The sequence below is a fragment of the Photinus pyralis genome, unplaced genomic scaffold (assembly GCF_008802855.1).
Source record: "Photinus pyralis isolate 1611_PpyrPB1 unplaced genomic scaffold, Ppyr1.3 Ppyr1.4_LG2, whole genome shotgun sequence".
In the NCBI taxonomy this organism is placed as follows: domain Eukaryota; kingdom Metazoa; phylum Arthropoda; class Insecta; order Coleoptera; family Lampyridae; genus Photinus; species Photinus pyralis.
In genome coordinates this window covers 46,298,816-46,312,562 of record NW_022170403.1, presented here as the reverse complement: position 1 = coordinate 46,312,562, position 13,747 = coordinate 46,298,816, and the positions used below count along the sequence as shown (strand labels likewise).

Here is a 13,747-nt window from a genome sequence, read left to right as displayed (position 1 = left end):
TGGGAATGGTTTCTCACGTCACTATAGAATAATTTATTGATGATTAGGTATTTATTATGTTAGACAATAATTGTTTAATTACTTTGAATAGTACGCATCACAACTCCGAAGCAAAGCTCTCGGCAGAGGAGATACAATCTTTCCTTACGGAGAGCTGCCGCGGAGGACATTAAAGAACAAAATTATCGAGGTCATCGTGGAGACCCCACCGCCGCCCCCACCCAAGTCAATGGAAGACTCTACCTCTACCAACAGAAAGAATTGCCAATAGATCTCGCTTCAGCCCCGCAAGTGACCGAAGATCAAGAGGGCGTTCAACCTTCTACCAAGAAGAAGAAGAAGAAGAAGTCGCTGCCCTCCCTGCTCAACCCCGTCGTAGTCATGAGAATCGGCTACGATTCACTCGAGAATAAGTCACTTTTAGAGAGCCATCTCCATCTAAGAAAAGAGTTGGCAAGAAACAAACCAAATTAAGACGGCTCCACCTTCCCGTATAGTAAGATTGAAACCGGTATAAGAACCGTTTCACCGAAACGAAAGTTAAGGCCGTACTGGAATCTCATAACGAGACCGGTGACCGCATAAGAATCGTTGACAATGTCGATGTCGGAAGCGAATGAAATCGCGTCCTTCGTAAGGAGGATTAATGGGTTGCGATAGCCCGGCGTATAAGCGAGAGAAGGTTGGCTTTTGCGAACACCAAAAATCTCTCGAACGGAATCGGGTCCATCCTTTTACTGCGACTGACCATCGGGGAATCACAACCACACCTGCTAACTGCAAGAGAATAAACTTTCTTAAAGTGGTTACACGGGGCCTTCCCCGTCGAAGCCATCTCGGTGGAAAGGTACCAATATAATTATGTTGTAGAAACCGGGCCTGTCCACGACGTTCACACGGAACGACCGCCCGATCCAACTACTGTCGACAATTGCCAGAGTAACGGAAGCGGTTATCGTAAGAAGGCTGCAGGACTCCGAAAAGAGTACTGGACCGATGTCTGACGCTCAAGTCAGATACTGCATTCAAAATGGGTGTTGTACCTTCTCCTTAACAGGAAGAGCGCACTAAAGAAATCGTGATCAAGGTACAGATGTACACGTCTGATGATGACCCACTACTCTCCAGTGTGGGCTATACCGCAACATCACACATCGGAAAAATGCAGTTCGTTCAAAGCAAGGTACTGAGGATGGCAGTAAACGCCCCATCGTTCGTGCGAGACACAGACATCCACCGAGCCCTGGAGTGGGCGTGCCCACCATTAAGGAATTCGTCACCAACACGGCGGCGTATACCTTCGGCAGCCGGCGAAACCACAAGACAAACTGATGAGGGCACTGGACACCTATGAAGAAGACCAACCCATGAAGCACAAACGTCCCAAGATCGCCCTTGTTGACGCGGGATACGGCTAAATAACGCACATAAGGCATCTTCGCTCAAAGCAAAGAAAGTAAGTTGAGATTTTTTTCTAGAGATGTGTTCCAAGCGAGTGTGCAAGGCAGCGACTATGGTCAACTTCATTGGTATGGTGACTGTAGGGTTAAAATAGCAAAAAACTTTTACTGCGTTTGGCCGATTTTCAAACAATATGGCAGTAACCGCATAATTAAAAAAATCGCACTACCCTTTTTTTTCATTTTGGATTACGAGTACATTATGGTTTTTTTTTGTTTTTACATGGGCTTTTTGAAACTGAACGTATGACTATTTTTTCTCTGTTGTTTTACGAATTTTTAAATCAGTGACTTTAAATTATGAGCGTTTTTCTTACCGTCCGTCCGTATAAGGGACGAGATCTCGGCATTGGAGAATCAAAGGAAGCTCGTTGATGTCTCGTTTTATACATATACATAAGTCCCCCCATTCGTTTCGTCAGCAATGTTTTCATTCCTAATCACTGCGGGTTGATTCTCAAAGTTGGACAAAATTGTCAATTATTGACCACTTTCGTTGAGAAAACGGCAAAACACATTGATAGGAATTATATTTTGTGGTTTTCCGCCATGATCACTTCTTGTTAAGCTTGCTTAAATGCCCTGGAACTAAATTTTATGCTCTACCTGTCATACTTTCATTTTGGTTAAGTTTGTAGGGAAAAGTTTTCATGTCTTCAATTTCGGCTCGAAAATTTCAAAATGCATGACTTTAATGCACAAAACTAACTTATCTATGATCTTGGTTCATTTTTGGGCAAGTTTGTTTGGAACACAGCAAAGGACCCTACTGCAAAAGAGTGGTGCAAGATACTCATCTACGTATAAAAAATTATCAAAGTCCTCGTGTGAGATCGAAGGGACTTCAGCGCATTTTTGTTTGGCAGATCAGTATTCTATTAGCCACTTTTGACTCAACCATCAATAAAAGATCTTGTCGAAGGCTACTACATTCACTTTGTCGGTACCCGCTTCCCACTTTCCGCGTTTAAAGTTTTGACTCCACCATCAGTAAAATCTTGTCGGGGGCTACCATATTCCCTTTGTCGGTATCCATTTCCGATGTCCCGTTCCCTTCCAATGCGCGTTTGAAGATTTGACTCCACCATCAGTAATATCGTGTCGGGGGCTACCACATTCCTTTTGACGGTATCCACTTCCGACGTCCCGTTCACCCGCAATTCGCGATTGAAGATTTGACTCCACCATCAATTAGATCTTGGCGAAGGCTACCACATTTCTTTTTTCGGTGCATACTTATATTACACCCACATTTTGGAGGATTTCGCTAAAAACCTTCCACAAGATAGTTCTTAATTTTTGGGGCACTTCTCATTGCTCGAGCTTCTATTGGCGACACGAGAAAGAGAGACAGCAATTCGTGATTTACGAAACGTTAAACCGCGTGACAAAATTCGCAACGGAACGTAAAAGGCGCCCGAAGTAGACTACCTCTCGCAGACGCGCGCGCGCCTTGCAAAAGGTCGTTAATTTCGCCCCTAGGGCAAAAAATAAAATTCCGCCACGCAGAAGTTGTGCGTGTTTACAACATTCCGACGACACGAATTTGAAAAGAATCGGACCAAAACTGTAGTAAAAGATAGGAAAATACTGAAAAACCTTCACGTTAGTACACTACGCTCGAGGATGACGCCCAGATGTCGCCAATCCCACATCATGTAGCCCTGTCCCTAAGGTTGACAAATTACACGGCCTTGTAGATACACGTACACCCGTTGCCTTTCTACAAGAGTTCTTCTACGCGCCCACATTTGCTGCCAGCCATCCATCGTCATCGCCATCGTCGTCCTCATATACTTTTAACTTGTTTTTGTTACTGTCATTGATTGACACATTAAGAAGGAATTAGAACGAAATGTGTTAAGCACCTACAAATGTATGTAGAATATCATTCTAACAAAAAATTGGTTATTATCATTTATTATCATATTCGATCTCTTCCTAACGCGAAAATGTGGTCAAACAACCCCTAATAAAAATGTTCTGCGAGTTTCAAATCTCTGCGTGACTAAGTGTTGCCATCTTTCATTGTCACTCGCTATGTGTACATCATACTGAATCGAAAAAAAGTGTTATCATGCTCTACTTGGCAGTTATCTTTCTGATCCTCAGATGTGTTATGCCACGCAAAATTAGCATTTGAGCTTTTTTTAACTATTTCTGCACTATGATGATGCAAATATATTAGCATATACATCAATTCACTTGATAAATGTCTTCCTTTCCCATGCGCCGCACAACTTCAATATAATAAAAAATTTGACAAACTCAAATTTATACAGAAAACGCAATTCCGTTACACTATATTACAAATAGATACCATTCTTACAAGACGTACATTTGAAAGTTTCAATTTACATATAAAAGAGCGATGTCACAAACAGAAGGTCGCAAACGTTTCAGTCGTTTCCTAATGGAGCGGCCATGTTAGATATACTTCAATAATGATGTAGATAAACCAAAATTTTAGACAGGCAAACAATTGTTTACGCTTAATTTATGGATTACGTAAACATGATCATATTTTAGATTAAATTTATACGGTACAAGGTTGTTGGTGTAGCATGGTTGAGCATGGTCAGGTTCAAGATATTATGGAAACATTTTTTTTTACGAAATTAATTAATTGGAAGTTTTGCTGTATAAGGTCTGATCTTCGTAATGATACACAGATGTTAAAGATTTCCAAGGATGAAATCATAATAATTTGTTTCGTGTTCACATCACCATCACAAAGTTGTACACCGGAAAAGAGCGACAGATTTGATTCAGTGATTTCTTATTCATGTCCTTGAAAGGATTGAAAGACATGGAAATACGAGTAATTATTAAAAAACGCTCCTCGGGCCAGATTTATGGAGATTAATATCATCCCCTGTTTACAGAAAACTGTTTTATTAATTCTGGACGTATGAAATAGTTCTGAAAAGAAAATGCACAATTGTGAAAGCTCTTACTGGATCATCAAAAACGTTTCTGCTAAAATTCTGTGAAAATGAAGTCTAGGAATGCTAGGATGAAAAACCCTTGAAGGTGGACACGCGCAATGAATTATATTGATAAAAGTCCATTGCGGTAGTCCTCTTGCTAATTTGGGAACAACAAACAATTCCCCGTTAAACAGAACGTTTTCAAAAAGGTTACCTTTTTCGTCACAAATTCAAAATAGTGTTTCTATTTATGCAGTGTACTGATGCTTTTTATACATATTCCTCGAAAAGCATCACTCCTACATAAATTTTAAGGAGAAGCAGGTTTAAATAAAGCAAAAATTAAGATATCCTTTTTTCCGCGCGGACCTTAAACCTGCACCTTAAAGAAGACACAAGACTGTAAACAAGTAACTTATAGATAACTAGAAATACCAGGTCAGTGTGACATCATACATCAACGATCAGCATTAGCCTGGAAAAATTAGAAATGCTACTTATATAAGATTTTAAAAAAACCTGCATCGACGGAATCGAACTCGGGCCCCTCATGGCAACGACAACGATTAGATTAGACGAGCGACGACGACGACAAGCATCTTAATAGATATACGAGTATAATATTATGGATTACAAAATTCAAGACGTTGTTGGTCTCAATTAATAACTTTAATTATTCAGCATCGGTGTCTAACCTTTTTAGCAAACGGACCAAATATGAAAAGTATGATTTCCCCCCAGGCCACAAGATTTTTTTTTCTTAATTGACGCAGACAGATTTTGGTTACATACTTAAATAGATTCCAAACTCCTAGCCACCACCACACCACAATTTAAAACAAGTAAAAAAGTTTTCGCCCTAAGGTGAGTAACTTTATGAATTTTCTATGCATTAATCAGTACATCCCAAAACGTTATAGCTATGTGCGCTATGTTATTCTTTACTAGAGGCATCTTTGGTTAAAATATTCAAGAATGAATATATCCATAAATAATAAGTTGACGTTGCGCAGTTGGCGAATGCGCGCATGAGAGTGTGACAATTAAAAAAGGGGACGAAGGACCTGCTGCAGTCCTGCTTGAAATGGGGCCGTATACATTAGAATTTATTTCTTCATTAATACACTGTAATTAAGACACGAAGTTGATTCTTATGGTATCAATTCATTCATTCATTTAATTTATGCTATATGCGATATGCTTTTTTTTTAATAGAAGCGTCTATGGTTAAAATTTCAAAAAATATCTTCAGACTTCAGACTGCGTATGCGCACATTCAATCTTTACAATATGAGATAATATGTTTGCATTTAACAGAAGCATCTGTGATTACAATTTCAAAAAGGTATCTCGATAAATAACAGTTGATATTGCGGTCCCGCGCATTCGTACATTAACTGGATGTTTACAATATGCGATACGCTTGCTTTTACTAAAAGCATCTTTGGTTGAAATTTCAAAGAAATATATCCATAAATAAGAAAGTGAGCATTGCGCAGATCTGATGTGACTATGTGATATGTTTGCCTTTACTAGAAGTATCGGTGGTTAAAATTTCAACAAAATATGTAAATAAATACAAAAGTTGATATTGTGCAGCTTGCGCATGCGCACATTAATCGTTAAAGATTGTTCTTGGCTTAGGTGCCAGAGGCCTCGGACGAACCGACAGACGAACGGACTGCAATAACGCTACGTTGGAAAATGCGGTAAAAATCGTAGGAGTTTTTATTCTATTTAATACATTTAGAACCACATAATAGATTTATTTATTTATTTACTTATTGTCCCTCTTATTCTGGACCCCAATAAGCTTTCGCCCAATTGCGGAGTGACCAGCACAATGCTTTTTAGAGGTGCCCCTGATGCAGAAGGTCTTTAAGTTGTATTCCGGTATTCACCTAAGATTAAGAATTAGGCAAACTGCAAGAAATCCTAATCGGACGGAGAAGCCGGCAGAATGCTCGAAACTAATCTAAGGAACTTCTCATCTCTGTTACAGATGAAAAATTCGTACCTCAGGCCAGGTTCGAACACCCGACGTGCGGCTATGTAGCCCAACGCTTTACCTGTGAGCTACACAGTCGGAGTCTATTTTAAACGTTTTAGATTAGTAGTACCGATAGTAGCCGATAGATGGGAATTATGTTGCTAAATTAAAAATGTTACTTTTTATGTACCTCGGGGATCTCGTAAACCGTCAAAGATACAAAGTCGCTTAAATGAACACATTTACGCAGAATTTTATGCTGATTAGAGAATTTAGATTATTTATATTATTAGAATAATTTTAACAAATCCTCGTTGCTTTCTAATGGTGCTAAAATAACATTTTTATACTGGTGGGTTTCGTGTAGGTAAATCACATCCACCTTTTTATTTCTTATGGACGCCATATTGAATGATCACGTCACTCGATACAGAAAATTACAAAATCAGTTCGGATACCAAATATTAACCTTAAACACGAGTTTTGAATGAGTTGTATTCGTCTGCAGTCGACGGAAGTTAAACAAGGACCGTACACACAATTACAATAATTAAAATGAGATAGGACAAGCGACCGCAGAGTATTATTTTCACTTTTTTAGTTAAGCAAGACAGATTTTGATAAATTAGCTTTAGATTAATAAATGCCTTTTGAACAATTATATGCTGTCGAAACCTAAGTTCATCATCTATAATAAACCCTAGGTTCTTAACACTGCTCTTAACATATGGAGTATCCCTCATCATAATTTTGAGATATATACTTTTCTCTTGTCTTCCGTTTGCCTAATAGCATAAGGTAGCATTTAGATATGTTAATTTGTAACCCATGAGCCTCTCAGTAATCCACTAGACTGTTAAGATCAGTGTTAATATGAACCAAGGCAGCAGGCAAATCTATAGGCTTGAAACTGTAATGCAACTGAGTGTCATCAGCATATAAATGATGTTTACAAAATTTTAGAGAAGATTTTAATTTAAAGGTATATTATAACGTAAAGCAGGGGACAAAGAATTGTACCTTGTACTCCATTGATAATTGGTAAAGAGATACAGACTCGTCGAAACCAATACATCTCAGGATTGACACCATAACATCATAGTACATTGTAAACTTCAAGGCAAAAATTGAAGATTAATTTCCTAGTGAAAGCGCCGATTTTGTAATTTTTACTCTATCGAATGACGTAATGGCATCCATAAGAAATAAGTTGATATGATTCACTCGAAATCCACAAGTTACAAAAATTCTATTTAAGCACCATCAGAAAGCTGAGAAAAGATCTTTAAGAGTTTATTATGTTTATTATTATTTTTGATAACTTTGAAAAGAAATGAGCGCCAGCGCATTTTCGAAAATGACATTTTTGGTTTTTTGCCCATAACTTCATCTATTTTTAGTGCTACAAGAAACTCTGAAAGGGAAAATTAACCAATATAAAATTCTGCATTGCAAGTTATTCAGTCCCATAATAAATAAAATTATTTTTAAAAATTAGGTACCTATTAAAAAATAAAAAAATATATATTTTCACAGTAAAACATTTAAATGTACCTATATGAACAATTTAAATGTTGACTCTTTTGTGGAAGGAATTGAAGAAAAATACTATTAAATTGTATGATTGCCTTTTAAAGTCTGAAGGAGATGTCTATATTTCCCTGAATCCTTAACTATTCTGCACGAGAACCTGCATCGACCAGGAACACTAAAGGCATGATGTTGGATAAAGTTGCTTCATAGGTTTACAAATACTCATTGAAGAAAATGGATCATGAATGTTCATGACAGAATTTTTTAGTTATTATAATATACAGGGTGACAATTTGAAAACTTACCACCCCCCATATCTTAGTAAATAAACGAGATATTTAAAAAAATCAAAATCCGTTTCGGTAATTCGAAGGGGGAATCACAATGACATAGTTGGCGACGCACCCCCTCCAACCCCCTGCGCCCCAGCCACCCCAACTTTTAAATCTTAAATAGTGACCCCCATGTGTGATACGTCGTTGGAAAGCTCTGAAAAAATGCTTTCCAACCATACCAAATAGCATTACATTTGGGTTAGTAATTATCGTGCAAATCAAAAAATAAACTAATATGATACATTTGAAATCTGTCGTATTTAAAACGCAACCGGCGAACATTAGACGAACTAAGAGAGAGAATAATTCAAGAATGTCGAATGGAAGTCCAAGTTAAATACGATTTTCCATGTTTATTTTTTGATTTGCACGATAATTACTAACCTAAATGTAATGCTATTTGGTATGGTTGGAAAGCATTTTTTCAGAGCTTTCCAATGACGTATCACACATGGGGAGTCACTATTTAAGATTTAAAAGTTGGGGTGGCTAGGGCGCAGGGGGTGTGAGGGGGTGCGTCACCAACAATGTCATTGTGATTCCCCCTCCGAATTACCGAAACGGATTTTGATTTTTTTGAATATCTCGTTTATTTACTAAGATATGGGGGGTGGTAAGTTTTCAAATTGTCACCCTGTATAGTATATTCTTCAAGCCTTTAGATTTATCTAAAAAGCCCCTATGATGCATTTATTATTTATAGTCTTTTTTAATACGAATAATAATGGGTAAGATATTGCTACAAATTTCATATACCAAAATAACTCATACTCCGCAAACGCACATAGGTAAGTCCGAGGGTAAATCGCATATCAATGGGGATAATACACGCTTAATGTTCCTACAGAAATATAACAATATCCGCCGGATATGCGGCATTTTTTTTCATTTGCCTGTGTACGAGATTACTACAGATATTGTACGATGATTAGTAAACGTCTGTCACTGAAATTTTCTCTTTATATAGGTTAGAAGTAACGCATGCACGTATATCATATACTTCTGCCGAGCAGTCCAATTTATTTTTATGTAATTTTTCAAATTTTGACAATACAAGAAACAAAAGTTTATTATTATTAATAAACGTGTGCCATGGATTTTGAAATGACATTCGAGAGAATAGGGCGCTAGCACATTGACAGACGTTTTTCGTTGTCTATTGGCTTGGTGGCATATACCTATTGTGTAATTTTTCAAAAATTGCTAAAAAATCGCAGTCTGTCAATATGAAGTATCACATCACACATGTATTACTTAAATGCATTAGTAGCAAATGTTTATTAATAAACTTTTGTTTTTTTGTTGTGAAAATTTGAAAAAGTATCTACATAAAAATAGATTTGTCTGCTAATTAGACGCAGGTTATTATACGTTTATACGCTACTTTTAACCTGTTAAGAAAAAATTGCGGTGACGACATCATCGCACAAATTCTGTCGTTATCTCTCTGTCTAAATTTTTCAATTGTGTTCTTGAATATCCTAATCAAATACTTCTAAAATTGCTTAAATTAAAAAACTTATTTTCATTGCATTTTTTTTAAATTTCGATAGGTACGGAAAATATTTGCACCCGCTCCGTGTGATTATCTTGACTAATTAATTTTCTCCGTCCCTCAAATATACACTGTCAGTCTTAACGAGCTTGTTAGTTCAATAACTGTTCTTCTATGGTGTAATTTCCGAAAAACATCCGCCCACGTCAATTTTAGATTGTAGGGGGACTTTTTTACGATACACCAATAAGTTTAAAGTAAGGTAACAGGCTAGTGGCATATCGTTGGAAGGTCTTTCCCTTAATTTAGAAAAGGTATTTTTTTTAGAATTGCGATCGATTTAGTTTCCAAAATATTTTGCATTAAAGATCCGTATGCAACTAATACATTTAAGGGTTAGTATTCCGCAGCGCTAACGGAAGAAAAGATTGGTACAAGCATAGTGTATTCTATTCTTACACTATGGTACAAGTGAAGCAAGAATTGGTGTTCTTTTAGATAGGTTTAATTACCGGTATATCCATTTGTAACGATTCGATGGAGTGATTTTGTTCGTATTCAAAAACCGAAACTTTTAGTGTGAAAAGCCTATTCAGTACACACCACACACGGAGTCATTGACATGTATGGAAACCGTCGATTATTTGGTACAATAAGAGAGCTAGAGTAAAATTGTAAATAAAAAAATTAGTGTAAGGTATGTTTATTAATTCTTGCAAATGGCCACCAAATTTCGGGGGTGTTTTAAAAATAGAAATATTCACAAAAAAACACTGTTGGGGTTGTTAATGGGCCTAGAACTCGGGATTAAAAGGTCAGCCCGCCGTTCTAAGAATCCCTTAAAAGATGGTTGACATTATTTTACTGCATTCATAGTAAAACTGAAAGCCATTGTGACTGTGTTGGTGTTCTGATTGATTTAATTAACCTGCAAATAGGCGAGTTTTCACTGAGCGGTTTAAATTTGCATGAATATAACATTTGTGGACTTATTGGCATGAGTAAGAACTGTAATTAAGAGAATATAAGTGTTCTATTTACTAGTATCAGTTGATAAGTGATGGCCATTTAACCGTTCTTGGGGAGGTTACATTGCGCGTTCAATCCCTTTGTAACCAGGTTTCCCATCATAGATAAGTTAAAGCAATAGTATATATAACTAGGTATACAATTAGTGGATGAAAAAACCACATTGCGCTGTTTAATCCCCCTGAGCTTATTGCACTTCTGACTTCTCGCTACTAGTTGGTGGGCGCATTTGTTGTTTAAATTTTATTACACCTCATACAATTTTTAACCCCTTACCTCGCCCTTACATTAGCATGTTACCCGAAGATTAGCGTTGGGCAAAAAAATCGATTAATCGATTATAATCAAACGATAATCGATAATCGGATTTGATTATTCTATTAAATTATTAATCGATTTATTTTGAATTAATCGGTTATTTGATTAATCGATTGTTTGATTAATCGATTATTTGATTAATCGGTTATTTGATTAATCGATTGTTTGATTAATCAATTATTAAGTAAAAATTAATTGATTATTATTAGCTGGATCATCAGTTTACGCAAAAAGGAGCACTCACAGCTCACAAGTATTATTTTATTTTATAGCGGATGTTAAAACGTCAATTTAAGCAGCTAAAATGAATTAAGATTGTATCATCAAAACTAAAGCACACCTCATCGGAGAGTAAGCTGCCTAATCATTTATTTTTATTTATTTATTTTTATTTTTGACCTTCATTTTCAAATGGGCAGGGTTTCAGCCAAGGCTGTTCTACCAACCAACCCACTATGCATTTGTAAATATCCATGCCCGAACCCGGATTCGAACCAGGGACACTTTGTTGATTATTGATTAATCGATCTGCCTAGTAATGAACGATTTGATGAAAAGAATAATGGAATTTTTTTTTTTAATTATTAAATAATTAACGTATTAATGCATACAAACAGATATTTATCACTCCTTGTATGTGACAATCGACTTTTGATTAAACGATTAGGTGATTAATCGATTATTTGATTAATCGATGATTTGATTAATCGATTAATTGATTAATCGATTATTTGATTAATCGATTAATCAGTGTAATCGATCGATTTTTCCATAATCGATTATCGATTATTCAAACCCGTAATCGCCCAGCCCTACCCGAGATAACGACAGAAAGTAAGTCATCCGTCCAAAGATGAATGAAAATAATCAATAAATTGGAAACAATGTAACTATCTATTTGAAGCGTGAATTCTTGTGTACCTAATAAGTAAGACTGATGTTTTCATGTTGTACCTATAATTTCAAGTATAATGAGATAATTGTGTGATTTTTACTACGGATTATTAGAACTACATTCCTAAGAAGTTTGTAATTCTGGTATTTAGGTAATCACTTTACAACTTCACAACTTTAAAATATGTAACTTATAAACACCAAAATTTGCAGAAAATATATTTTCTACTTTTATCATTAATTGGCCGTTAAGTTATTAATCCAAAAATCGTTGAAAAATTTCCGGTAGATATTCACCCTTAAATTCAACTAAAGACATGGGTGAATGTAAAAGCCGTGCGGGATATCTTATTATCAAAAGTTAAAGGAGATATGTTACCAACAATTTTTGAAAAAATTGAGGCGGCAGTGTTTTTTGAGGTGTCATTGGCACATTCGTCTAGAGATTACATAAAATTAAGCACAAATCGCGCCATTTGTGGTTGATATAAATATATTATTGAGTGCACCACCAAAACATTTTTTGTGCGATGGTAACTAAATTGTAAGCCTTACAATGCTAGGTTCTTCTCTAGAATATAGGACTCACAAGTGGATTAGCTTGATGCACATTCAACAAATAAATGTCAATATATGAGCCGTTATCATCATATAACCAGAGTACTACTCTATTTTGGAGCCCATTATATTGAAACGAAAACATGAAACATAATTTACTGCCGTTGTAGATTGGAGTATAACTTTACGTCTCCTTCAATAAATTTTTTTTAGACAAGATTCTCTTTAATAAGATAAACTTCTAGAAAGTTTAATATTTCTTTAAAAGTTTTGCTTTACGACAACATTTGGTAGAAACTATTCGATCAGTAATCTAACGAAGTGGTTAAAGTTGAAGAGGATCTAATTTGTTTAACCTTCAAAGTCGAACAGTGGAAAGGGTTTATTAAGGAAACGACAAATTCCTACAAATAGGTTACAGTGTAACACGATTAAGCGTAACCTTGCTTAATTTGGTTTAGGAAGTTACACAATTAAAAAAACTGAAGCATTAAGAACAGTTTGTATGTGTACACTAAAATTCCATTTAAATACAAATTCTAATTAAAATGTAAATGGTGCTCCTATTGAATTTTTTATATCATAAGCACATTAATAATTGAAAATTGAGTTTTAATAATATAATGTACAAAAGCGCCTTGATGTATTGACTCCTTTGAGAAATATTGTTCTATATTGTAATAAATGAAGCGTAACAGTTATGAAGAACGAATATAAATCCGACTCCATCAATTACTTTCTTGGGGTTTGATAATATAATAACAAACGTTGTAGTGATCAATCACGCATTTCAATCACTTTTTCTTTTAAGCAATTTCTTACCTTATCGAACCCCATTTCTTAGTTTGAACTTGGATGGGAAACCTTATACAATCACTTAATACACAAAAAACACATTTAAACCTCCTATTTCGTGGGTGTTAGTATCAAAACTGATAGAAAACGAGTGAATTTATTCATTACCTTTGTCTCTGTTTTATACAGCGTATCGCCGCCAGAATCATACTCTGTAACCTTGCCACCGGTGGGAGTCGGAATAATTTTAGGTTTTCATACATGTTTATTCTGATGGCATGGTGCGATGCACCGTAAAGCCGAATTCTTTGTTATGACTGACGCTGGATGGATTTAAACTGACAGTTACAGACAAATCCCACAAATTAGCATTACGATACTTTTTCGAAACTACCGACGAGGAGATTAAC

At 36.0% G+C, this 13,747-nt stretch overlaps 1 protein-coding gene across 1 annotated transcript in view; it reads right to left on the bottom strand.

Annotated features, from left to right (window-relative positions):
• LOC116165079 overlaps positions 1-13,519 on the bottom strand; it is a 42,588-nt gene extending 29,069 nt beyond the window's left edge. The window contains exon 1 of the mRNA XM_031479359.1: positions 13,365-13,519. Within this exon, the coding sequence (XP_031335219.1) occupies positions 13,365-13,379 (15 nt within the window). The 5' untranslated portion in view covers positions 13,380-13,519. The remainder of the gene's footprint in view (positions 1-13,364) is intronic.
• Between the last annotated feature and the right edge of the window lie 228 nt (positions 13,520-13,747).